General features: G+C 40.6%; 1 protein-coding gene across 1 annotated transcript in view; it reads left to right on the forward strand.

The window, feature by feature from the left end:
• The first annotated feature begins 576 nt into the window (after positions 1-576).
• The window catches only part of egfra (epidermal growth factor receptor a (erythroblastic leukemia viral (v-erb-b) oncogene homolog, avian)), a 57,914-nt gene continuing 32,832 nt past the window's right edge, over positions 577-25,658 (forward strand). The window contains exon 1 of the mRNA XM_058418136.1: positions 577-874. Within this exon, the coding sequence (XP_058274119.1) occupies positions 796-874 (79 nt within the window). The 5' untranslated portion in view covers positions 577-795. The remainder of the gene's footprint in view (positions 875-25,658) is intronic.

Genomic DNA, 25,658 nt, shown 5'->3' on the forward strand with positions numbered 1-25,658 from the left:
ATGTCTTAATTGAGATGAGAAAGGATTCAGGATGCATTCAAGTGGATGGACTGATTTGGTTAGATCAGCTGGATGGATTTTGATGGATTTATTTAGCAGGATTCATAGAGTTTGGATTTCTTTAACTGGATGATTCAACACAGTGTGAAATGGCTTACATTTCTACAACCAGCCCTGGTTCTCAGAGTAGTCATTTCTGCATTTTCCCTCCTCCAACATCTGATTCTTGTTAAAGAGCTGATGAGTTCAGCGAGGTGTTGCAGCAGCATTAAAAAAAATCTGCCTCTCCTGCTGTTCCCAGGACTTGATGTGAGAACCCATTTTTCCTAACATACCTTTTTTCTTTTTACTGGAACCCTTTCTCTTCCATGCCTCCCAACCCTCCCTCTTTCCCTAACTCCTAAATGACGTCAGAACTTTAAGCCACAGGCTGGAACCCTATTGGACGTTGTAGTGCACTAGATAGGGCGCACGAGCCCTTGTGTCAATCTTTACCTAGTGCCCTCGGGTGGAGGGTGGAGACAGGGATTTGAGATTGAACCCGAGCAGTATCGACTACACGCTCACTCCTCGGTGCAGAAGGCGAAGGAGGAGCTGTCAAAAGTTTTAAGTCGGGAGAGGTTCCGCGAATTGGGACAAAACTTCAACCGCACATACAAACACACACACAAGCGCGCGCTCTCTCTCTCTCTCTTGCACACACACACACACATCCGCCAACGGAGAAGGGTTACAGTTATGGAGTAACACGATTACAAATCAAGAGATACTTTTAAAGCGTTAAAAGAGACGAAAATGGAGACTTTGGCCAAAACCGGATTCCTGTTTTCTTTGCTGATTTCCTTGGGCTCGTGCGTGACTCCGGAAAAGAAAGGTAACTTCTAGACATTACTTGTGCATGTTAACGTCCGACTTATGGACACATCTGGTTAGGGGGACATATCCAACATCTGTGTTTGAGTAAAGGAAAAAGAAAGCGCGTGCCCGGTGTGTAAACTGCTGTGATTTATACGCAGGTAAAGTTCAGGTGTACGCGCTCGTGCTCAAGGAAGGTGTATAATTGACCCTTCATAGACCCGTGTGTTCAGGTATTCAGGGTTTGAGAAACAGGTATTCGGGGGGGGTTAAATGTACATATGTGCTGATATGAAATGATTATGGTGCAAAAATGTGTATTAAAGGTCAAGTGTTTAATAAGATCAAGATCTGTGTGCGGGATTTGTTGAAATCCTAAAGCTGTGCTTATTTAGGGGTATAGATTTAGATTTAGATTTGGGGTATAAATGTAAAAGTGTGGTTATATTTTAAAAGTGTTTAGGGTGTACAAAGCAGGGTTAAAGTCTGAGATCAGGTCCAGACATGTGATGGGATTAAACAAGAAGGTATTAATGACTTTGTGCTGAAGAAATAAAATATTCATGTCCGAATCAGTGTTCAGGTTGGATTTCAAGTGTTTGGGGTATGTTATGAGAGTGTAAATCCACGTGTTTTTGGTGTCCAGTACAAGGGAAAAGATGTATTGTGGTTATAAAGTGCTTACATATGATACAGTAGTATTACATATACAGTATACAGTAGTATACATAAGTATTCAGGATGTCAGTGTTTAGGATATCCAAATCAGTGTTCAGGATTTAGATCACATACTTTATGTATGTAGTTTATGTTCTGTTGTTTAATACAAACGGAAGTGTGTATTCATGATAGGGGCTGATACATGTTGGTCAAATGTGTATTCAAGGTCCAAGTGTCAGTGTTTCGAATAGGATAGAAGTCCACGTTTAAGGCTGTGTGGCTGTAAATGACTAGATGCTCATATAAAACAGTATCTTTATGGTAGGAATGTGTGTTTTATAAGTAAGAAACATCCAGGTTCAGTAGTCGTGTGGTTTTGTGATAGAAAAATAAGTGTGTTCAGGTCTGTAAGAGTTGTGTTCGGGGTTAAATAGTTAAATAAATAAACAAACAAACAAACAAATAAATAAAAGAGTGTGTTCAGGGTTAAACTGTGAAGTGTTTTGAACACAAAAGTGTTTTGGGGGAAAAGTGCGACATGCCATAGCTGAGCGCGAGCCTGGTCGGTGATGCGCAGCGGAGGGCGCGTGGGAACAGCGCGGAAGTTTGACTTGTAAATGGTGATTTCACTCACTCTGACTGGGACAGGCTAACATTTAGCCTAGTCAGAGACTGCGGTCTGTCTCGTACTTTTTATTTTTATTTTTATTTGCGTATATGGCTCGGTTATTCCGCAGTCACGTTACCATTATCGTCACGGACACCGATGTATCATTTCTTTTAAAGTTTATATCACGTTCACGACACATACACACGAAAAATATAGTCCCTCAGCTTTACTCTTGTTGCTACGCAACACTTTACCATTGACGTGTATCTGTTTTGTATGAGACGCCACGACGTCTTATTAAAGTTTTTCCGAGTAAAATGTACATATAACACTTTCCCCTGTTAACAAAATCATATATTTACATTTTTTATACATTCATTGTATTTAAATAAAAACATATACGGCATCTTTAAACGAAGTGTGTGTATGGTAAAAGCATACTACCCTACTGTGTAGCTAGTATGCCAAAATAGTGCGCGAGCTAACAGTGTGTCTGGTACGATAATATAATTATAATTTCGACCCTTTCGACCCTTTATATATATATATATATATATATATATATATATATATATATATATATATATATATATATATATAAAGAGCTTTAATAGTCCAAAAGCTACATTTTTACCTCAGACACACTGAGGAGTGTTAAGCTAGTCAGGCATGAGCCTCTGGCGAAAACAATTATAGCTAATACACTGAAAATCTAACCCTAGCTGTGTGTATTTCTGTTCTGGCAATAAATTTTATACTTTAATAAATAAAGTTTTGTTAAGCTGACAGGGTGTGCTATAGATCAGGCAAACACTAAAATCAGCGATTCACAGAGAACGCCAAAACTAGACATTCCATCTTATTATAGTACCTATATACTTTCTCTAATTGACTAATATTGAGTTAAAGTGCAAACTTAAGCCTTTTGTACAGGTTAATCAGTGTGTCTTATGTTCCCTGCCAGAGTCTGTGACTGCTGAAAGGTGAAATAAAGGAGTAAATATTAGGCCATGCTGTTAATTGGCCCATGTAATGCTGTTTACTGCTGTTTGTTTAGAGTGTCTCAATAATTCGGCATGTTAGTCGGGTCAGCTGAGAGGTGTCCTGTGTGTAAACAGTGGCCTGTGCCAATATTGACAGATGGGACGCGCACAAATCAGTTTATTACAGTCTGCTTCCTCTTTTGGCCGGCCAATCTGATGCAAAATTCGGTCCAGACCAGAATGGACCAGGCCAGGAGTCCCCTGCTTTGTTTGTTAGCAAAATCGCCAAGTCTTGTGTGTTCGTATTGAAATCTTTAGCTGATTTTGACATCTACATTACCCAATGAGTTCTAACGAGGAAAGCATATTTTACGTGTTTTTTTTTTGCCCTAAAGTGACTTACAGGATAGAATCCAAGCACAGCTAAGCAGATGAGGGTTAGGGGCCTTACTCCAGGACCCATCTGCTCTCTGGTAGTCTTTATAACACGCATATCAAACTGAGCAATATCAAATGAGATTTTGAGGAAGATTTTACAAAGAGTGCCTGAACAAATAAAATTCTCTAGAAACTTGCAAAGGGTTGCGATTATTTTGAAGTAGTCTAGCTGATTCACTACCAGCTCTTTCTCCCCTCGCCTTGCCTTGAACAGCAGACTCAGGTCAAAACTATTTACTACAAGGACATGAGAAATGCATGAACTAGAAAGAGGCTTTTCTTAAACCCGACAGTTAAGTAACCAAATATAGTGGCTGTTTATCAGCTACATGATTTGGATAAAACGCCGTGCTGGGGTTTTATTTCATTAGCAAACATTGTGACTGATTGTTGATTTCTTGAATCCGATTAGTCAGAAGGTGGTCAATTTTCTACAATAAATCACAGTATATTATCTCAGTATATGCTCTAAACTCATTCACATAGATTGCATGGTAGAAAACGTAAGCTTAATAAAATGAATGGATTAAAAATGTGTTATTTAATACATTTTTAATTGTTAATGATTTTTTTTTTTAATGAGACATTTGACATTTATGGAAGGAGTCTCCAGAGTCAGTGATTTGTTTGGTTCATATATAGTATTATGACCAAGAATTATCACCATGGCTATAGACTAATTAAAGCAATAATTGTATCATACTAGAAAGGACATTAGAGCAGCTTGTCCTACTTGCACTAATGTGCTCTGTAACAGAGCAGAAAAACAGACCCGATGTGTACTTCTTCCACAAGGACGTACATGCTCCATAAAGTCATCCCTGCTCTCCACACTGAAGGTCAGACGTATGAGGCACTAAATGCAAAACTGGAGACTGTTTAGTTTCTTTCTTCTTCTTCTCTGGAAAAAAAATCACTTTCAGTGATCTAGTGTAGAAAATGCAGAACAACAGTTTGACCCTGTACCCTTATCCACCATTCGGGTCAAAACGACCTATTTTTAAAAGTTTAACAGTGCTAAAAATGACCACGAGAATGACTAATAAGTGATAGTATTTTTCCATTCAACTTTAGGCACATATTTGTTGTATTACATTGCTTTTGTTTTGTTTGTTTCCCCAATTCAGATTGCTCAGATTAATTCTCACATTAATTCAGTAATTCCTAAAGTATTTTTAATTGCTGAATATAAAAACTCACAATTAAATAAAAAATAAAAAGTATTAAAAAAAAAAAAAAAAAATAAAAAAATATATATATATATATATATATATATATATATATATATATATATATATATATATATATACACATATATATATATGTATATATATACACACACATATATATATATATATATATATATACACATATATGTATATATATATATGTATTATATTCATGTTATGTCATAAAGAAGATATATATAGATATATATTTATGTAGTTTTTTACAAATTAAAAAAAGGTCATAAGAAAAGGCACAAATGCTAGCCCTGCTTCTGTAACCTTTATATTTTTCTATATATGTTGTACAAATTTCTGTTGAAAGTGTTAAAGTTCATGGGCAAAGGGAAGCTGCAGATCAGGAAGTGGTAGGATGGGGGATGAAAGAGTGTTTTAAAGCAAGCTTCACAATTACTGTCTATTGCAATAAAACTGTGATCAATGGGACACCGAATCCGAGGGTTAATGGACACTTAATGGTCGCTCCGTGTGTGGTGCGACTCTCGTGTTGTTTCAGATCTCTCAGGCAGATCTGACTGGCCCAAACACTCAGGCTGTGGGAATGCGCTTGTCAGCAGGGTAACCTTTTTTGAAGCCATGCTCTAAACACCTTTTTTGGAGTGCATGTGAATCGGCATCACAGCTTGATGCCACTGTTCCTAAACACTGCACGGAGGGATTAGAGAACTTCTTTTCTCGCCTTGACCTTTAGAACATGTGGCTTGATAAAGTTTTTCTGTCTTAATTAGTTTACAAACTGCCCAAGTTTCTTAGAGTGCTGTTGCTTTGTATTGAGATGAAACTGGTGAGCAGATTAAACAAGTGATGCTTCCTGGCTGCTCTGACCAGCGTCCACTCCAAACCGGTGTTCTCCCAATCTTAACAAATCGCTCGTGTTTAAAGACAGATCTCCCAAATATTTCAGTATGGCTAAACAAAACAGACGGCACGCGCAAGGCCAGCCTGCATATGAGCTGGCTGTGTGCAAGGCGTGTGTGCTTTACATGGAAAGATGTTCCAGCAAAACCCACAGTTTTTTACCGCACCTCCATTTGCGTGGTTGCAGTTGTTGTTACTCCCTCACTTCCTGAGTGTCTCTGAGTGGACACAAACTCCACAAGGACTCACAGGCAGCCAAGTTATTTTTTTTCTTCTCCAGAGCCTAAGGCAGATGTTTCTATTCCGCTTGGCTTCTTCATCACATGCTCATTTTACAAAATTGCCCTGGCATCCTTGCCAACACTAACATCTGGCGAATGAAAAGAGAAACTGCCTACCTGCTCTAATTCGTCAAAGCATGAACTCAGCAATTGTAGGTGAGATAATGGAGATAATAACCCCATTTCAGTGCTGAACTCCAGCTGGTAACGCAATATAATCCGAGAACGATGTGAACAACAACATCTTGTTTACTAAGTATTATCACCATGGTAAGAGAAATAATTTGAGGTTATTAAATCCCTAGGAAAACTCAGATCTCTACACAAAGCATCATTATTCCTTTAGTCTGTGTTATTTAATGGTTATCTGAGCTGAGAGAGCAGGTTCTCCAATAAACCTTCAGTGAGGTGTATGTGTTCGCATCAACCAATCACTAACCATCATTGTTCCAATTGACCAGTTACTGTCCACCATTGCTTCAAATGACTAATCACTAACCGTCATTGTTCCAAGTGACCAATTACTGGCCACCATTGCTTCAAACAACTTATCACTAACCTCCATTGATCCAATTTGCCAATTACTGACCACCATTGCTTCAAACGACCAATCACTAACCACCATTGATCCAATTTGCCAATTACTGGCCACCATTGCTTCAAATGACCAATCTCTATCCACCAATGTTCAAACAACCTATAAATGATCACTATTTTCCCCAACAACTAGTCACTGGCCGCCATTTCTCCAAACAACCAATCACTAACCACGACTGTTCCAATTGACCAATTACTGAACATCATTGTTTCAAATGACCAATCGCTAACCAGTGTTGCTTCAAACAACCTATCACCGATCACTATTGTTCCTAATGACCAATCTCTAACCACCATTGTTCCAGTTGGCCAATTACTGACCACCACTGTTTCAAATGTCCATTGCTTCATACAACCAGTCACTGATCACTGTTGTTCTCATCGCCCAATGACTGTCCACAATCGTTTTGAACAACCTATCACTGATCGCCATTGTTCCCAACAGCATATAACCACTGTCTGCTGACCTCGCCCCCACCCCCCACATGCTCCTTTGCTTTTCTTCAGTGTATCTCCAGAAGTCCGTCGTCCATCTGTGCCATGATCTGGCGACTTGATCATGCATTAGCCCCTTAAAAGATTTTTCCACTAAAGCTTTTCAAAAAAATAAGGAAACATAACCGAAACCAACCAGACATCACACCTCTTAATTCTTCCCTTAAAGGTCAGTTGACAAAATCTGGAGGTTTCGCCTGTTTCTACTCTCGGCCATTTCCTCTTCATGATCAGGAGTTCAGTGAACTTCAGCTGGTAACGCAATATAATCCGAGAACGACGTGAACAACAACATCTTGTTTACTAAGTATTATCACCATGGTAAGAGAAATAATTTGAGGTTATTAAATCCCTAGGAAAACTCAGATCTCTACACAAAGCATCATTATTCCTTTAGTCTGTGTTATTTAATGGTTATCTGAGCTGAGAGAGCAGGTTCTCCAATAAACCTTCAGTGAGGTGTATGTGTTCGCATCAACCAATCACTAACCGTCATTGTTCCAATTGACCAATTACTGGCCACCATTGCGTCAAACGACCAATCACTAACCACCATTGATCCAATTTGCCAATTACTGGCCATCATTGCTTCAAACGACCAATTACTAACCACCATTGATCCAATTTGCCAATTACTGGCCACCATTGCTTCAAATGACCAATCTCTATCCACCAATGTTCAAACAACCTATAAATGATCACTATTGTTACCAACAACTAATCACTGGCCACCATTGCTCCAAACGACCAATCATTAACCACGATTGTTCCAATTGACCAATTACTGAACATCATTGTTTCAAATGACCAATCACTAACCACTGTTGCTTCAAACAACCTATCACCAATCACTATTGTTCCTAATGACCAATCTCTAACCACCATTGTTCCAACTGGCCAATTACTGATCACCATAGTTTCAAATGACAAGTCACCATTGCTTGAAACAACCAGTCAGTGATCACTGTTGTTCTCATCACCCAATGACTGTCCACAATCGTTCTGAACAACCTATAACTGATCGCCATTGTTCCCAACAGCGTATAACCACTGTCTGCTGACCACCCCCCCCATGCTCCTTTGCTTTTCTTCAAAATATCTCCAGAAGTCCGTCGTCCATCTGTGCCATGATCTGGCGACTTGATCATGCATTAGCCCCTTAAAAGATTTTTGCACTGAAGTTTTTCAAAACAATAAGAAAACATACCCGAAACCGACCAGACATTACACCTCTTAATTCTTCCCTTAAAGGTCAGTTGACAAAATCTGGAGGTTTCGCCTGTTTCTACTCTCGGCCATTTCCTCTTCATGATCTGGAGTTCAGTGAAAGATGGGAGGACGCTAATCAAGATTCATTCCATTGAGGTCACATCCTCTAGTGTAGATTGAAAAGCCATCAGTGCTTCCTACAGTAATGGTGAAAGAAGTTTTAGTCCTGCCAGCATCTTCCTCGTGGGACTTGAATTGGTTTAGTCAGTCAGGTTGCGTATGGGGAACATATCAGACATGAAACCTTTTAGTGCTGTTTTTCCCTCAGATGAGGTTCGGATTTGATGACAGGCTCTTCAGCTGTCTTTTTTTTCCCCCTTTCTGAAAATGAAATGGAATCAGGGCTTCTTTATGGACATAAGGACAGAAGGATTTTATGTCTTAACTGCACCACAGGCTTTGCGAGCTAAATAATAACTTGTCACTTGGGCTACATTTCATCCCAGAAGTGCCAAAATCCTAACAAAAGAAGTCCTAAGTCTACTTTCTGTTCTGGTGCATGTTTAGCAACTGAGTTAATTGTTGACTTTTCTTTTGACCGTAGGTTCAGATTCGTCACTCCTTCAAGAGATTTGATTTGAATATAAAGCTTAAGTGTTGAGTTTTAATGCTTTGTTTACAGAATTGGCCCACGCACTGGAGTGTCCTGCCATTGAGTAAACAAGTCGCGTGTTCCTTGTCAGATATACCGATAAATCTGCGATAATTCTGAAAGCAAACAGAATAAATGGTTCGTGAAGAAAAATGGAAGAGATTAGCAGGTTCAAATCGAAAGAAAACCAAAAAATCTCTTGTTTTTTTCAGTTCTGTTCTGAGAAGCACCCACAGGATTTTGCATGCATTTTGCATAGTTATTGCGTTGCTTTGCCAGCTCAGTCTCTGATTTCTCTATGCCGACATCCTGTCCTCTCACCTCCGCCTCCACAGCTAGCTTTTCATCATTTCTTTCAAAGCATGTTATCAGAGCCCTCTCTCGGCTCTTCCACCGAGCTCCCGGAGGTACGATTGTTAAAAACGCTGAGCTATTAAAACAGCCTCTGAATGTCACACAGGCTTGATGGCTGCACCGGGCGCTCTACTTTCCCAGAGCCACATCTGCGAAAGAGTTTGGAGAAAACAGCAAGACCTCCAGCATGGATTAAGCTATCTGGCAGTCGCTTAACCTGGCACAACCCCCCGCTTCCTGCGATTCGAAAGCGGCAATGTATTTGACGGAAGAACAATGAGCGGGTTTCTGTGAGTCTAATCGGGCTGCTAAGAGCCAGGTTTTTGATTGCTAGTGTCAAGTTCCATGATGTTTTTGCCATTTGCAGCGACGACGTGCCTCTGACCGTTCCGCTCGCCGTAATGACACTGAGTGGGTTTGGAAATGACCAGAATCCATTTGGGTCTGCGCTCCGTTATTCCCGTCAGCAGTCCTCCCATCATTTCTCTGTGCCATTCCGTGTCATTCCGATTAGCTTTTTCACTTGGTGGGTTTTCAATAAGGACACACCGATCCCATTGTTCCGTTCACCGATCCCATTTTTTTTCTCATCTACACTGTTTTTTTACTCTCACGCCCTGAACTATTCTATTTGCACAGGATTAATTGAAAACAAATCCTCTCCAGGAGCTACATATTGGTTTTATTTCCATACAGATGTTTTTTATTTCTTCCAGTCATACTGCTGATTTTTCTTCCCCTTCTTTTTCCCTGAGAAAATTACACACCTATTCACTGTTACTGTAAAACATACTGTATACAAATACACGAGCTTGTGTACCAAACACTGACTATGAAAACTTCACCTTCATCATTTTCTTTCCTCATTATTTTGCTAGCTACATTATTAAATCAGTGGTTTTATTTTGAAACAAGGTTTCTTGCAAATTTAATACCTGTTGTATTATTTTACACACGCATTCGCTGTCCCTGAAGTGAGTCTCAGTTCATAATAAACTGAATTTTTCATTTGGAAGGTAGAAATCGGATATTCATGAAGGCAGCATCATGCATAAAAAATACCTCTTGTGGATCAGAAATCTTTGTGCGATCCAGCGGTTTAGGTCAAGAGTCCCGAGTTTTCAATTTACTAGCATGTTTTTTGCGGCTGTTCAGAAAGACACAGGCATTCACGGAACCTTCTCATCCTCTGTGACGCGTTGAAGCCCCTCAGCGGAAGACGCTGTTGTTTGGAAAGACATAAACGTCCCCTAAAACCCTAAAATAGTTGCACGATAGCGGTCAGAGTCACAGGCTTTATTGCATTTCCATCAGCAAACAGGCCTCAGTGGTGGAAAGCGACCTTGGAATTCAGTCTGGAAAAAAACACACACACACACAAACACTTTCCCATCACTTCTTTTACATCTCATTAGGCTTGGGTCCATGTGAGCAGCTTCTGTATACACAGACTTAAGGAAATTACAAAGCCACACTGCATGTATCGCTCGTTTTCAGGTTTAAATACGGCTTTTTTTCCATTAACAGCTAATTAGGTGCAGTAGCTGAGGTCTAATATACCAAGAGAAGCAATTAACATAATTTAAAGCATCCTGCAAATAGGCTTTATGGCATTTCATATAGCGTTTAACCGTCAGATATTTGACTGTAGTGTAAATTGAGCAAACAGTGGCAGTTGCAGGACAGGATTCCTGATATATTAGGAAAACGTTCCCTCTCCCTGTTAGGTTTTGCTTCTGGAAAAGGTTTTCCTGTGAACCTGACATTTGTGTGATATATTTAGCAATAGTTGGGGAAAGGAAAGTATCGAGGAGCAAGATGACAGTTCTAGGCCAGCAGTTTCTGAATAGACAATCACTTACACACACACACACAGAGTTGAACCTGTAATATATTCAGTGCTCTTTCATCAAGTTTAAAAAGAAATATTTTTGTCCTAGAACACAGAGATGGTATTACATAAAAAGTGTGAAAAGTGTGTGTGTGTGTATAGTTTGGCTTTGTAAGTCTCTCTCTCTCTCTCTGCTCCTGACTCATTGGACAGCTCTGATCTTTCTGATTCATCTCTCTCCAGCTCTGAGTCTCTAAAAGAAGCCCATATTTGACCAGCAGTTTGAGCTCGTACACACAGAATGGTCAAAAAAGCACAAGGAAAAGTGTAAGATGCTAAGCTCTGGCAGACACCTCAGAGTTTACATAATCGTTTGGCAGATGCTTTTATCCAAAGTTACAAGCGAGTCTGTTCCAAGCTCGGAGTTGTTGAAGGAGCCAATAATGGCCACGGGACAAAGTTTCCATTTACTAACCAGAAATAAGCATGAGACAGGGTCATGATGTGTGATCAACAGTCCAGTGTATGAAAAGAAACCAGTGATACACTGTCATCAGTATTGTGCAAAAGAAGGTGCTAGATATGAGTGAGGCCACACTTCCTTCAACTGGCCTGATTCATGCCCACTTATGTTGGAAAGCCTCCTTTACTAGAACTGACAGGCAGAGGCCACACCTCCTTTACAAGAACTGACAGGCAGAGGCCATGACTCCTTCACTAGAACTGACAGGCAGAGGCCACACCTCCTTTACAAGAACTGACAGGCAGAGGCCACACCTCCTTTATAAGAACTGACAGGCAGAGGCCACACCTCCTTTATAAGAACTGACAGGCAGAGGCCACACCTCCTTTACAAGAACTGACAGGCAGAGGCCACACCTCCTTTATAAGAACTGACAGGCAGAGGCCACACCTCCTTTACTAGAACTGACAGGCAGAGGCCATGACTCCTTCACTAGAACTGACAGGCAGAGGCCACACCTCCTTTATAAGAACTGACAGGCAGAGGCCACGCCTCCTTTACTAGAACTGACAGGCAGAGGCCATGACTCCTTCACTAGAACTGACAGGCAGAGGCCACACCTCCTTTACTAGAACTGACAGTCAGAGGCCACACCTCCTTTACTAGAACTGACAGGCAGAGGCCATGACTCCTTCACTAGAACTGACAGGCAGAGGCCATGACTCCTTCACTAGAACTGACAGGCAGAGGCCATGACTCCTTCACTAGAACTGACAGGCAGAGGCCACACCTCCTTTACTAGAACTGACAGGCAGAGGCCATGACTCCTTTACTAGAACTGACAGGCAGAGGCCACACCTCCTTTACTAGAACTGACAGGCAGAGGCCATGACTCCTGCACTAGAACTGACAGGCAGAGGCCACACCTCCTTTACTAGAACTGACAGGCAGAGGCCACACCTCCTTTACTAGAACTGACAGGCAGAGGCCACACCTCCTTTACTAGAACTGACAGGCAGAGGCCATGACTCCTTCACTAGAACTGACAAGCAGAGGCCACACCTCCTTTACTAGAACTGACAGGCAGAGGCCACACCTCCTTTACTAGAACTAACAGGCAGAGGCCACACCTCCTTTACTAGAACTGACAGGCAGAGGCCATGACTCCTTCACTAGAACTGACAGGCAGAGGCCACACCTCCTTTACTAGAACTGACAGGCAGAGGCCATGACTCCTTCACTAGAACTGACAGGCAGAGGCCACACCTCCTTTACTAGAACTGACAGGCAGAGGCCATGCCTCCTTCACTAGAACTGTTAGGCAGAAGCCACACCTCCTTTCCAAGAACTGACAGGCAGAGGCCATGACTCCTTCACTAGAACTGACAGACAGAGGCCACACCTCCTTTACTAGAACTGACAGGCAGAGGCCATGCCTCCTTCACTAGAACTGACAAGCAGAGGCCACACCTCCTTTACAAGAACTGACAGGCAGAGGCCACGCTTCCTTTACTAGAACTGACAGGCAGAGGCCATGCCTCCTTCACTAGAACTGACAAGCAGAGGCCACACCTCCTTTACAAGAACTGACAGGCAGAGGCCACACCTCCTTTACTAGAACTGACAGGCAGAGGCCATGCCTCCTTCACTAGAACTGTTAGGCAGAAGCCACACCTCCTTTCCAAGAACTGACAGGCAGAGGCCACGCCTCCTTTGCTAGAATTGTGAGGCAGAGGCCACACCTCCTTCACTAGAACTGACAGGCAGAGGCCACACCTCCTTTACTAGAACTAACTTGCAGAGGCCATATCTCCTTCACTGGTATTGACAGGTGCAGGGTTATAACAGAGGCCACACCTCCTTTACTGAATCTAACATAAACCGGCACAGAGACCTCACCTGCTATGTTTGGGAAGTATAGATTCATTTGAAAACATTTCTAAAGAATAAAAACAATCAGAATCAGATCAGTGTAAATGTTAAACCACATCAATGTCAGAAGATTCTTCAAAACAAGCAAAGCGCCAGATTTCCGACCAGATAACAATATCAGCTTTAAGTAAACACTCGCTTTCTCCACATAGAAAAACCAAGCCTGATATTTTGTACAAATATTCTATTGTGTCGAGTGTAATGTAATGCAGTGGAACTCTCCCTCTGAAGTTAGTGTTTGGGATATTTTACACTTAGATTTCAGCAAGACAATGCAACAATAACATCATCATTACAGGGAACAGGAGAGTTCGTATTTGTGATTGAGAGTGTACCAGTATATGATGGTACCCTGATAAAGAAAGCTGATATTTAAGATAATACAAGGAACATTATACTGTGGGTGAAGATTAATTTTCATTTTAGATGTATGATGCTGTGGCATGGATTCGCAGTGGCTGTAGTTCAGTGACGTATGAGATCCTGGGTTAAAAACCTGGGCTACTGATCAGAACGTCATAATCAACTACAACTGTTGGGCCCTTAAGCAAGATCCTTAACCCATTTCTGCAATGAATAAGTGACAAAATCATTTCCATGTGCACCCCTTAAATCAACATCCTTTACTTTTTACTTTAGCTATTTCCCTCTAACGACTGAACTAGTCCTTACTTTCACTTTTGCCACATAAACTGGGAATTTGATATGCCAAAAAAGGGCATGTGGTCGTGAATGTTTAGCACCATTCAGTCCTTAAATGTGAGAATTCAGAACAGCTTTCCTTCTTCTGCGTTTCGTGTTGCAATCTGGAGGTTGTACACTCCGTATTTTATAACACACCTGGACAAGAACATGTCAAACACATGTCAGGAAAGAAAAACGGCCCCGCTTCACGCTCTTCACCCAGAAACACTCGTCTTCTGTTACCATCTGGTCTTCCTGCTTTCCACGAGACGAAAGAATCTGGGATTTTCTTACCACGGGCTTTGCTTTTCCCAGCCTGAGGCTTTTGACGTGTGAGAACAAGCTAAAGCCAGCTCTTGTCACCATGGTGGAACAGAATATAACTACTGTATTTGCTGACTTGCTTGGCGGGTTTTTCATTGAATTCTGTTGTGTTAGGACTGAAATGAAACCCTAAGCCTTTGCAGGGTTCGGCTTTGAAAGCCACGTCGCGTAAAAAAGAGGTTAATGCTTATCAACTCAAATGCAAGTAATGATGCAGAGTAAAAATAACACTGAGGCAGAAATTCCAAGGTTTCTTGAGGGAACATGTTACTTTCTTTAAATAAGAACTAGCATACAGAGCTAAGCCTCAGATAGCGTTGTGTTTTTAGTCATATCTGGCTGATATTGTTGGAAAAAGCGCTGCTGTTGTAAGACTGGAGACGTGTTTGGTCTACAAATGGATCCCATCGGCGCGAAGACGGGACTCTTTGTCTCCTTTTCAAGGCCTCAGTGTTGAGCCTTAACAGCATGTTGCTGTTAATTCACTGGTTAATGGATTTATTCCACGATGTTAAACGCTTGAATCTGATTGGTCAGATGGTGTAGATTTGCGCTTATCACTATTTCCTGGCTGCAAGGTTTATGTGAATGCAATCGTACTAATATAATGTCACATAACATAACATATCGTTGCTATAGCAACAAGATTGAGATGTGTATAATTGGTGATATAAGCAAGGTTTTCTGTAAGGGGATGATTTGGAAGGAGTCTCCGGTGTCAGAGCTGCGTTTCCGTCAGAGGTAAAGATGTAGTTTTTTCATAAGCATTTCAAGCTGTTATTTTATCTTATTAACTAAAAGAAAAAAATTAGGGAAGGGTTGTTTATAGCTTCTATAACTTGCGTGATAACAGGAACTAACTTGCATTGCGGACATTCCACAACACTGGATATCAATCTAAAAGGGATAAAAGTGCAATGTGTTCCTGAATTAATAATACACTTTAAAAAATAATTGTTGAAAAACAAAATTCCTGTCTGAACCCTGGGTTTTAGTGTTCTCAAGGATTCATCAGACAACTAGCATAAATACAATATTTAACCACTGAGCCAAGAATTTTCTGATAAGACGACCTCCCCATTGTACAAGAGTCAGTCCGAAAAAATTTATTAGTCTGTATAATTTCAAGTTGTAAGCCATAAAATCTTACAAAGAGGACTCTGACTCGCGATTCAGCATCACATACAGGAAATAAGCGGCCGTAGGCAGAGAAGAGAAGAAAGTGAAAGATTTGGCACATTTCTCTTGAGTGAGACACCGAGAGTCACAGGAGAAACAGCTACCTATCCCACAAAAAGGCTTTTATTCCAAGGTTCTGTGGCTCTTTGAAGCAAGATTAGCTTGAAGGATAGCCGCAAAGCGCCGTATTTATACACAAGATTCACAAAATTACTCTCTGACTTTACTGTTCAACCTGTAGCACAAAAAAAAATCCTCATTACTGCATCATGTACGTCATTTGAGTTCATTTCAAATCTCAAATCTTTATATGAACCAAGTGACTGCCTGGGTTCCTTTGCTAACATTAGCTACCTGCGCCTGGCTTATTTTAAGCTAGGTTAAGCTGAAATTGCAAGAAAGGAAGATAGGATATGAATGTAGATCATAGAAATACATGGAAAACTAATTCAGAGTCTGTTTGTATAGCGGGTGTGTGAATATTTATAAGAAATAAAGAAATAAAATTGAAATATCATGTGTGTGACCCAAACTGCAAAACCTGAAGATGAGAAATAATTCAAATTAATCTTCCGTTATTTCCAATGCTAAATGATAAATACAATTATTCATTTTTTTGTTTACAAAAGCTGTGGAAATAACTTTTAAAAAAAAAAAAAAAAAAAAAAAGGGTTCAATTACCCTTGCTTTTCTTACCGCAGTGCTAATATTTTTTTATAATGAAGGAATTTTTTATAGTAATGAAGGAACTAATTTCCTTCCATAATGTGGGTGATGGCTTTTCACCACAGGAAGCTGATTCTCTCATCTCAAACCGCTGGGTTCTCACATCTCAAAGACAAACACAGCACTAATTTGGTTTTTATAGCAAACTTCCTCCTTAATTAAGGGTTTTATGTCCTTTCATTTGTCATCATTAGATATTTTCTGTGAAATAATATTGTTAGACACCAGCAGTAGCTCATTTGAGTCCGGTCATAAGAGAGTTTGTGACTAATCCATCATCTTCATGAGACGTTACTGATATTCAATCACGTATTATGCTTTAAGAAGGATCAGGCGACCATGATTAGTTTGGGTGTGTGTGTGGTTTTATATCTGTTCCCCTGTGGAGAAACTAACTATTGCTCTCCATTGGATTTGAGGTGTTTTGTCAAATGTAACAGAAGACACAAAAAGTGTTTCTTCAAGGTGGTGTGAGGAAACCGGGCGTTCGAGAGGCGTGTTGAGAACTGAACGATGGCGTGAGGCCAAGAAAAAGAGTCTGCTTACATTTTTAAAAAATGTATCGGGAATATGATAGGGATGGGTTTTTCATCATAGAGGGTCAGTGAAAGGAAATGTGTTGCAGTAATGAGTCTGTTTACGGAAACATATTCAGCCTACTGTTACTGTAAGGAAAATCTCTAGAAACCAAATAACGTCTAGAACCCTGGCTTTTGTTGCTAGATACACACACCAACCACCTTATCATTCATGTAAGCATTGATAGGATCGGTGATCGGTGGTGCTTGATGGATTGGTTTAAGTATTTCAGAATCTGCTGATCTACTCTGAGTACACACAACAGTCTATTGAGTTTATGAAAAATATCCAGTGAGCGGTAGATCAACGATATGAGAGTCAGCAAAGGAAAATACAGCGGAACCTTGGCATACGTATTTAATGCTTTCTGGAGGCGAGTTCTTAAGGCGAAAATTTGTATTGTGAAACAAGAAAAATCCAGCTGCCCAAAAACATGACCAATACGAAGCGTATATAAGCTGTATGGCTGCTTACAAAGATCTGACCCAAGCCAAGCATTCCATGTCAAGGGTCCTTACAGGAAGTCGTGCCACCAAGCCTGGGCTAAAAATAGAACAGACCACCCATGCCACCAATCTGTCAACAAAAAAAACGCCCGAAAAATCACCTAGCTTTCGAACGCATGCTGAAGGTAAAGTTGGTATCGTGGGTTGACTCTTTCGAAACAGCTTTTGCTGACTGGAAAAATATTCATAAAATTTGTGAACATGCTTTGGTCGGCTTCACTTGGCTTTCCACTGACGCAAACAAGTTATGAACGGCTCCCAGGCGTATGCACGACTTAGCCGGCGCTCAGTTTGGTTCATTCATATATCGCTGCAAATTTCTTGCAAAATTTCAATTCAAAAATTTGTAAGTGAGGGCATTCGTATGCTGAGGTTCTACTGTAGCCAGATTCACTGTAGAAAAGCATCTCAAAACAAACCAGCAACACATAGATCCTTGAGGAGGTGGGTGTTGGGATGTGGTGGTGGCAGTTATTGGTTACAGTCAGTGTTAGTCAGCATTGCTGTTGTAGTTGTATAGCTTGTATTAGTCAGTATACGTTCCTAATAAAGTGGCCGGTGAGTTTATCTGTAAGATAGTATCTTTTTTCTCTCCATGCTTCTTGAAAGGTCACATGACCAGATATGTCTGTTGACTCAAGGATGTTATGGTTGAACAGGAAATGAGACAATATTCAAGTTCAAATGTCACATCCGCAGCTCTGTTGTTATTAGGGACACAAGAAGATCCTAAAAAGAGATTTTATTCTGGAAAGAATAACTGCAGTTTGTTTGTTTTTGCATACAGTTATTTTACAAAAATACATGATGTTTTTTTCCGGGAATGTTTTGCTTCTTAGGACATGACGAGCTTTCCAAGACCCTTTATGTTAATTCAGAAAAAAACCCTTGGGCTGTGATTAACTTGGCATGAACGTTCAGAGCTCTGCCTCTCCCTTCTCTCTAGCAGTGACAGGTTGCATTATGTGAAGTTCTGCGTACAAGAGACATGTGGATTGACTGAAAACGCCACAGGGTGACACCGTTCATGCAGAACACAATTGCTTAAGCCTGGAAGCATGGCTTGGTTTGCTTCGATGATCTGAGCTGATGAGTCAAATCGGTGTTTGATGAGGGAAATCACAGAACTGCGCAGTGCAGGTGTACGAGTTGGGAAACACTTTACTACAGTGTTGTAGGAGTGCTGTTTGTTCCTTATGAGCTGTCTGAAGGTGGAACAAATGATATCCACGTGAACCTGTGTTTGCCCTGAAGGTGGACCAGGATGTACAGTAAGCAGAATTTATGACTGTACGGAAATGATGGAAATATGTCATGTCTCAGATTAGCATTTTTGTGTTGAAACAGACCCAAACAATTTACATTTTAGGCATTGGACAGACTCCCTTATCCAGAGTGACTTTTTACACAGCTGAGGGTTAAGGTCCTTGCTCAAAGGGTCAACAATGGCAGCTTGATGGACCTAAGATTCAAACTCACAACTTTCACTCACTAGTCCAACACCTTAAGCACTAAGCTACCACATCCCCCTTGAGGAAAGGTCCACTGGGCTCCAGTTTGACCATCTGTGGATGCTTTTAGAGGTACTTTTCCTAGAGAACCCAAAGCTGTCAAGATTTTGCATTGGAACACATTTTTAACATAGGAAAATGCAAAAAGAGCAGTTCCTCTAACCTCTAACCCCCAATCTTCTCCAAAGCAGATCGTAGAAGATCCAATCAACATGTGAAACTGGAAAGACTGCCAGTTGTGTAAGTGGGTTGAACTCTCTGATGTTAACGGTCACCCTGGAGGCTCTGCCCCATTCCCCGTCTCACATTTGTAATCTTTAGACAAGTGCTGTATATATACAGGGTTTAAAGGGATAATGTATATACAGTATTATATGAAATAATGAAAACCTTTCCGTTTTCCTGAACCTGGACGTTATCATCAATACTATACTGTTACTATACTATACTATACATCTATACTGTTCCATTAGTTCTACCTCAGGCAATGACTATACTGAAAATGTACTGCGCTTGTATCACCCCATATAAAGTCGACCCTACCCCCTGAGCAGACTCTTTGTGGTTTGTAGATTTGAAAATCCTGTCTTCAGTCCACAGAGGAATCTAAGCGGAACCTTTTTACTAGTTAGATCCCTTGTAGAAGAACCCCAGAGGAACCCCTTTTCTATAGTTATAGGTCCGATTTAATGATTACAGCTGACCATTCATCTGGGATCTGTGGTAACAACCGAAAAATCTCCCTCAAGTTTAAATCTGGATATGATCCAGGCCTTGTGACATGAAATTAAGCCTCGGTCCTGGCTGATTATAGACGGGACGTTTGGAATTTTTAATATACAGCCTCTTGTTGTGGTATTATAAACAGCTTTTCAAATTTCGCTGTAATCACAAGTGTGGAAAATGACCTAGAGATTAAAGGATCGCTGTGGGTCGAGAGGGCAAGTATGCAAGTCAGACTGTGTTGTCATTGCAGCCCGCTCAGAACTATGTGAGGAATCCAAAGCAGCACAATACAGTGTAGTCAGTGTCCTCTAACACAGTTAGGGCAAAACAGTCTGAATCATTATTTTCACACTTGGTATATTAATCAGGCTATATCAGCAGGGTGTGTATGTTATTTACTCTGCCCAAGGCAATCAACACGGCTTCGAGTGCACCTGGCGTTCGGACAAGATTTCATTTTAATGCCCATTTAAAAGTGATTAATATTGCATTCTATGAGGCAGATACGTTTACACCACATATCTGGCGTGCTAGGTTCTGATTTACGTAACTGCGACTGTTTTCATGATCTCACTCCTCAACACCTGCCTGTTAAACTTATATCCATTGCTCATCCGAGGGTCGCGACGTGCAGAAACCATGGAGGACACGATCGCTGGATACGTCATGGCTACATTCCCTCAGTTCATTTTTCATATCTTGTGCAAGTGTGCAACGATGCCAAAGTTGGGAACATGGAACATTCTGCACTGACCATATCACTGCATCTTCAGGGAGTCCAACATCTGTTCCCTAAATCGCCCTGATGTCATCCGGCTTGTTGTGTTTAGTTGGTGTGCCAGGGGAATTAAAATGTGTGACTGCAAACAGCTTAATATTAGCATGAACTTGTCAAGGTAGTTTCTAATAGAGATGATATGTTTTAACAGAAAACTGTTTCTGTTTTTGTAACATTTAACCTTTCAAGTCTGTTTATCTTCATGATTCGGAGTAATTCTTTACAAAGCCATTATGAGGCAGACAATATATATACTCTTAAGAAAGAAAATCTTTGGTTTGTCTTTTTTGAAAGAGGAAACTCTTGAAAAGTATATGCAGGACCTTAGAATAGAAGCTATCCTGCTAAGAAATATGTTTTCTGTCCTTAACCCTCAAAAGAACCTTGAGGAACCCTTTTTAGGTAGATGTGTATAATAAAAGTGGGACAGTTTAAACGCTTGGCCTGAGCACCCAGGACTGATTCTGAGCTCTTTTAGTGGAGAATATTGAGCATCATCATTCTGATTGCAGTTTTGCTGTGACATAGATGAATTCCTTCCAAACTGAGGTTGTGTTTCATTGCTTGATTCCAAGTCATCTGTAAGTACGTCCACTATCGCTAGGCCTGATAAACTAGCTACACAAGACAGATAGCCATTGACTCTTTGTGTTTAGATTGAGGGGGTGGCCTTAAACCAACTAGCTTGCGTTGGGTTTAAAGCCCCAGACAAGCAGAACTATTGTTTCTTCTGGCTGCTCGGCCACATCCTGTGGCGTCTTGTCTGTGGAAAAGATGACTGTCCCATTCAGACAGCACCAGGCTTCAGTTTTGAAGCTGTAAGAACATCGACACCTCACGTTCAATCGCAAAAGCACAAGGTACCCCTAACGCTATCTCCGATCCCAGTCGAAAACTCTCATGGAGCCTGGCCACATGGTTCTGATTATTTCATTTCCTCTTTGAGTTTTGCACAAGGCCTACCGTGGAGGATTGGACTAACCGAGGGCCAGCTCTTGGCCCGCAGCCGGCATTTTAAACATGACTTCTTGCTGTGTCATGCACAAGTTGTAACAGGGCTTTTTGGATTTCACACCGAAAAATCGATGGGTCACACCATTGACCAGCTTGCCAAGGCTCTAACCAATAGATCTCCAATATTACAACATGACCCAAGTTACTAGTAAGGTGAATTCTGTACCAATCTCCATCTGGACGGGATTATTCACATCTGAGTAAAAGAGTGTGTGTCATAATGTGCAAATCGGAATAGTGAGTGTGTGCTGACTAACCGAGACAGCACCAAGGAGCCTCACCCCTTATTTTTCAATACTACACCCTCATTCACTGGGCTTTTATTCTATTTATTTAAAATTCACTTCCTAAAATTTAACTAAGCACCATCTTTGCTGTAACATGTCTTTTTTTGCACGGTAAGACGAGGCTTTGCTAATTCACCTTTGATAATATCTAAGCTGAGACTGTTAATTTAGTCAGTCAGAATATTTTATTTATTTATTTATTCATTTATTTATTACCCACATGCTGAATTCATCTGTTCAATCCACACGGCTTCATTTGCTGCACATGTTAACAAAGTGTAGACGCATTCAGTCGTATTTATCTGTAGCATCTACATATTTTTTTGACCCATTGCTAGGGTGATACGTGAGACACCTGATATCTACACTTTTCTGCTTTATCAGTTGTCAGGACCAGTCAGAACAAATGCAGATAAAATTCACCTGGTGGTGAAAAAGACAATTCCTTGACAGATAACGGAAGAGGCGTATAAAAGATTCGCACTTGCAGTGACTTCCCTCGAGGCGAGAGAGGACAATTCTTGTAAAGCCAAAAGACGTGGGCTGGGCCGTAGTATTGCTAATGAGGAGCTGCTAGTTCTTAGCTGGCGCTCACACTGGCTCACTATTTGGTTACTGTTGCCTGGTAAATATTGCTGTGATAGGCTAGTTGGAATGTTAACAGAAATCCCTCTCCAATATCTCTTAAAAATTTGAAAGTTTTTATTCTGTAATTGTCCATCATATACGCAAAATTTTTTACTTTAACAATTTTAAATGTTTGAAAGCATAACATTGGATTTCTTCTGTTGCTTATTAGCTACCATTAGCTAACGATAATGAAGTCGTAAAGCTAGTAAAGTTCATAATACTTAGCTTTTTTTAGCCACTTTTCTAGATAAGGGAGTGTCACATTGTACTTTCCTATATACAGATTTCGTCTATCCCTAGAATTCCAGCCCAGTGAAGTCATACATTGAAGGCTATGTCATTCTGGCTCCGCCCCCTGGATTTAAATACCCGAGCGTAAGTTAATTTGAGGTTTGTTGGAACGCTAAGCTAAACCAACAGCTAAAGAGTGCATACAGATGCTCCTGATTCTCAGGCCATTACCTAGTTTTAATATCCTCCATTTAATTCCCCACATTCCAGTGACTCAACTGGACTGGCGCACACGCTTTAGTTAATTTGCGGTGGAAAGCTATGCTAAACCAGTGCCATTTATGGGTGCTGGTGGGTCAGTAAATCTTGATTCTGGGTCTTACTCGCTTGGTTCTTAGACTGGGAAAAACTTTGGGAACATTTAGTTTTGTGTGGTGGTGGTGGTGGTAGTGGGGTGGTGGGGGGATTCGACGAGCAGCTGCTTTTTTCCGGCTGGAATGATGTGTGAAATGTGTGGGTTATCCAGCCTGTGGTAGCCTCTCTCTCTCACTATCTCTCTCTCTCTCTCTCTCTCCCTCTCTCTCTCCCTCTGTCTCTCTTTTATGCCGTAACGTAAGGAGCTTGTGGTGAACAGGAAAGAAGTTCGGCCTCCACTGCCCACTCACACTCTCTCTCCTCTCTCTCTCTTTCTCTCTTTATAGAGGGCCTCCTCTATTTCCTGTCAGAGAGATGAGTGTGAGTGCATGAGTATGACTGCTGGAGATTGGTGTGGTCATATTTCTGTGAGGAACAAATGCCTAAAATGGGTTTGTGAGTTTTGTGAAGTCTTCCTAAAGAAGATAATTACAGTGAGACTGAGACTGACTCACTGTCTTGATTTAGAAGCCAGGAGAATATTTGAAGCAGACATGCTGAGAGGTCTTCTAATAACCAAGAGTACTCCTGGGATAGAGGATTCTTATAGACTTTAACACTTTTATGACCGTTGATTTAATAACGTTTTTAGGTGTATATGATATCCGCTTACTGCCCACTTGATTGGTCATTGCTACGACTATCCAATCAAAACGTCCTTTACAGAAACTGGTCAAGGGCCGTATCTAATGTTTTTTACAGAAAAGTTAAGAGTAGACACAGAATGGTGGGAAAAACAAAAAACATCCAGGCAACACAAAGAGCTTATCAATAAGAGAGATCAGAGGACAGGCTGGTTCAAGCTGACAGGAAGTCATCAGAAACTCAAATAATCTCTCTTTACAATCATGGTGATGAGAAATGTATCTCACATGGACCACATCGGGTTCTACTCCTGTTAGCCAAGAACTGGAATCTGATTCTTCAGATGCAGATGTCAAATGGCAACGTTTCATAATTGTTTCCTGATCTATTTAGTTGGCAATTTTGTCATCTGCCAAGCCCCGCCCACTCATAAAACATCATCTAACTTAACTGCAAAATTGCTGCGTTTTCTTTTAAAAAAATGTGTTTAGAAAATAAAAAATGTGAATAATTTTCAAATGTGACATTTATATTTTTTATTATTATTTTTTTAATATTACAATAAATAATAACTTCAATAATTTTGGTTATCAGATTTTTAAAAGATATTAATAAATGTATTAATAATAATAACAATAATAAGTTTTTTTTAAATATTTTTTATTCACAGCATATTGTTTGAATGCTTTTAAAGATTTATTAATTTATTTATTTGTTTTGATTACAAATTAATTAGAATTTCCATGAAGTTACTGAGAAAAAAAATCATCCAAAAATAAACATTTTATTCATAATTTATGCACGAAACGAGTGAAAACAGCACAAAGACACGATCCGAAAGATGTTTTAGAAATCAGAGGCCGGACGTAAGCTCACGCTTGTCGGCTGACTGAACTTTTCTCACCGGAGCTAAATCGTTGTCAGGGTTTGTTCTACAGTCGCAGAGCGGAAACCATTTTTCTTCGCTCAGGACATCTGACCTTTCCACTCTTGCTCTTCTTTAACAACCATCTGACTCGACAGGCTTTTAGAAGAATTACAGAATTGAGAGTCTTCTGGCACCGAAGAATGAAACTTTACTGTACCATGGACGTCATAATGCACGGTTTCAGTTCCATTTGGAGAGGGGAATCGGATCCCCACATCTCCTTACAAATGAATTTCCAAAGAAATAATAGTAATAATTATTGCTGTCATTAGCTTGTTAGCCAGTCAGATGTTTACCATGAGCATGAGCGTCTCTCTTTCTCTTCATACAAACCACACAACAAGGCCGTTTTCTCTTATTTTCACAAAGCCTCATTTAAAGAAATGCACAGCTATACCACGTCTTAGTTTCGCGACACATAAAGAGGTCATTTTACTGCCATCAATCCTCCTCCGATAGTCTGTATTTCTCTCCACGTCGTGAAAAGGCTCTAAAGCTTTGCAAACACCAAGGAGCACATTAGCAATTCAAAAGGTAATGGATCCCAGTGGCTTGAATGCACTTTTTGTTCACACCACAGACGTTTTAGGACGGACGACCTCGCGTTCATTTACCAGACGTCGCCCCGAGACATCCCACAAACGTCACACGGCAACGCGCACAAGAAGACGCTCTTTTGAACCGTGCAAAAGGTTAGCATGTGTATATTTGGCAAGTTCCACCTCTAAAGAAACCTTTTTTCAGCAGCATTCCAGCTCTTGGGCTTCAGGATAAACACAGCTAAACTTTAGCAAAGTGTAACTGGAGATAAACGCTGACTTGTTAGGGAGGCACATAAACATTTGCCTTGATTTTGGTCCATATTTGTGTCTCGAGTGTGGAAGGACGTAAGACAAGAGAAAAGATCTTTCATTTAACACCGTGACTGTGGTGATGCAGAATAAAACCCTGAATACTGTAATATAAAATGAATGAATCTTTTCCCGATCCATTTGTACTAAGAGCTTCCACACCCTTTTGTGGCTAATTACTCAGGCTAAAATGTTTGTGTCGCTTCTTGCTGGTTGCATTGACGTGACTACACCTGGTGT

Source organism: Hemibagrus wyckioides, linkage group LG20 (genome assembly GCF_019097595.1).
Source record: "Hemibagrus wyckioides isolate EC202008001 linkage group LG20, SWU_Hwy_1.0, whole genome shotgun sequence".
Lineage (NCBI taxonomy): Eukaryota > Metazoa > Chordata > Actinopteri > Siluriformes > Bagridae > Hemibagrus > Hemibagrus wyckioides.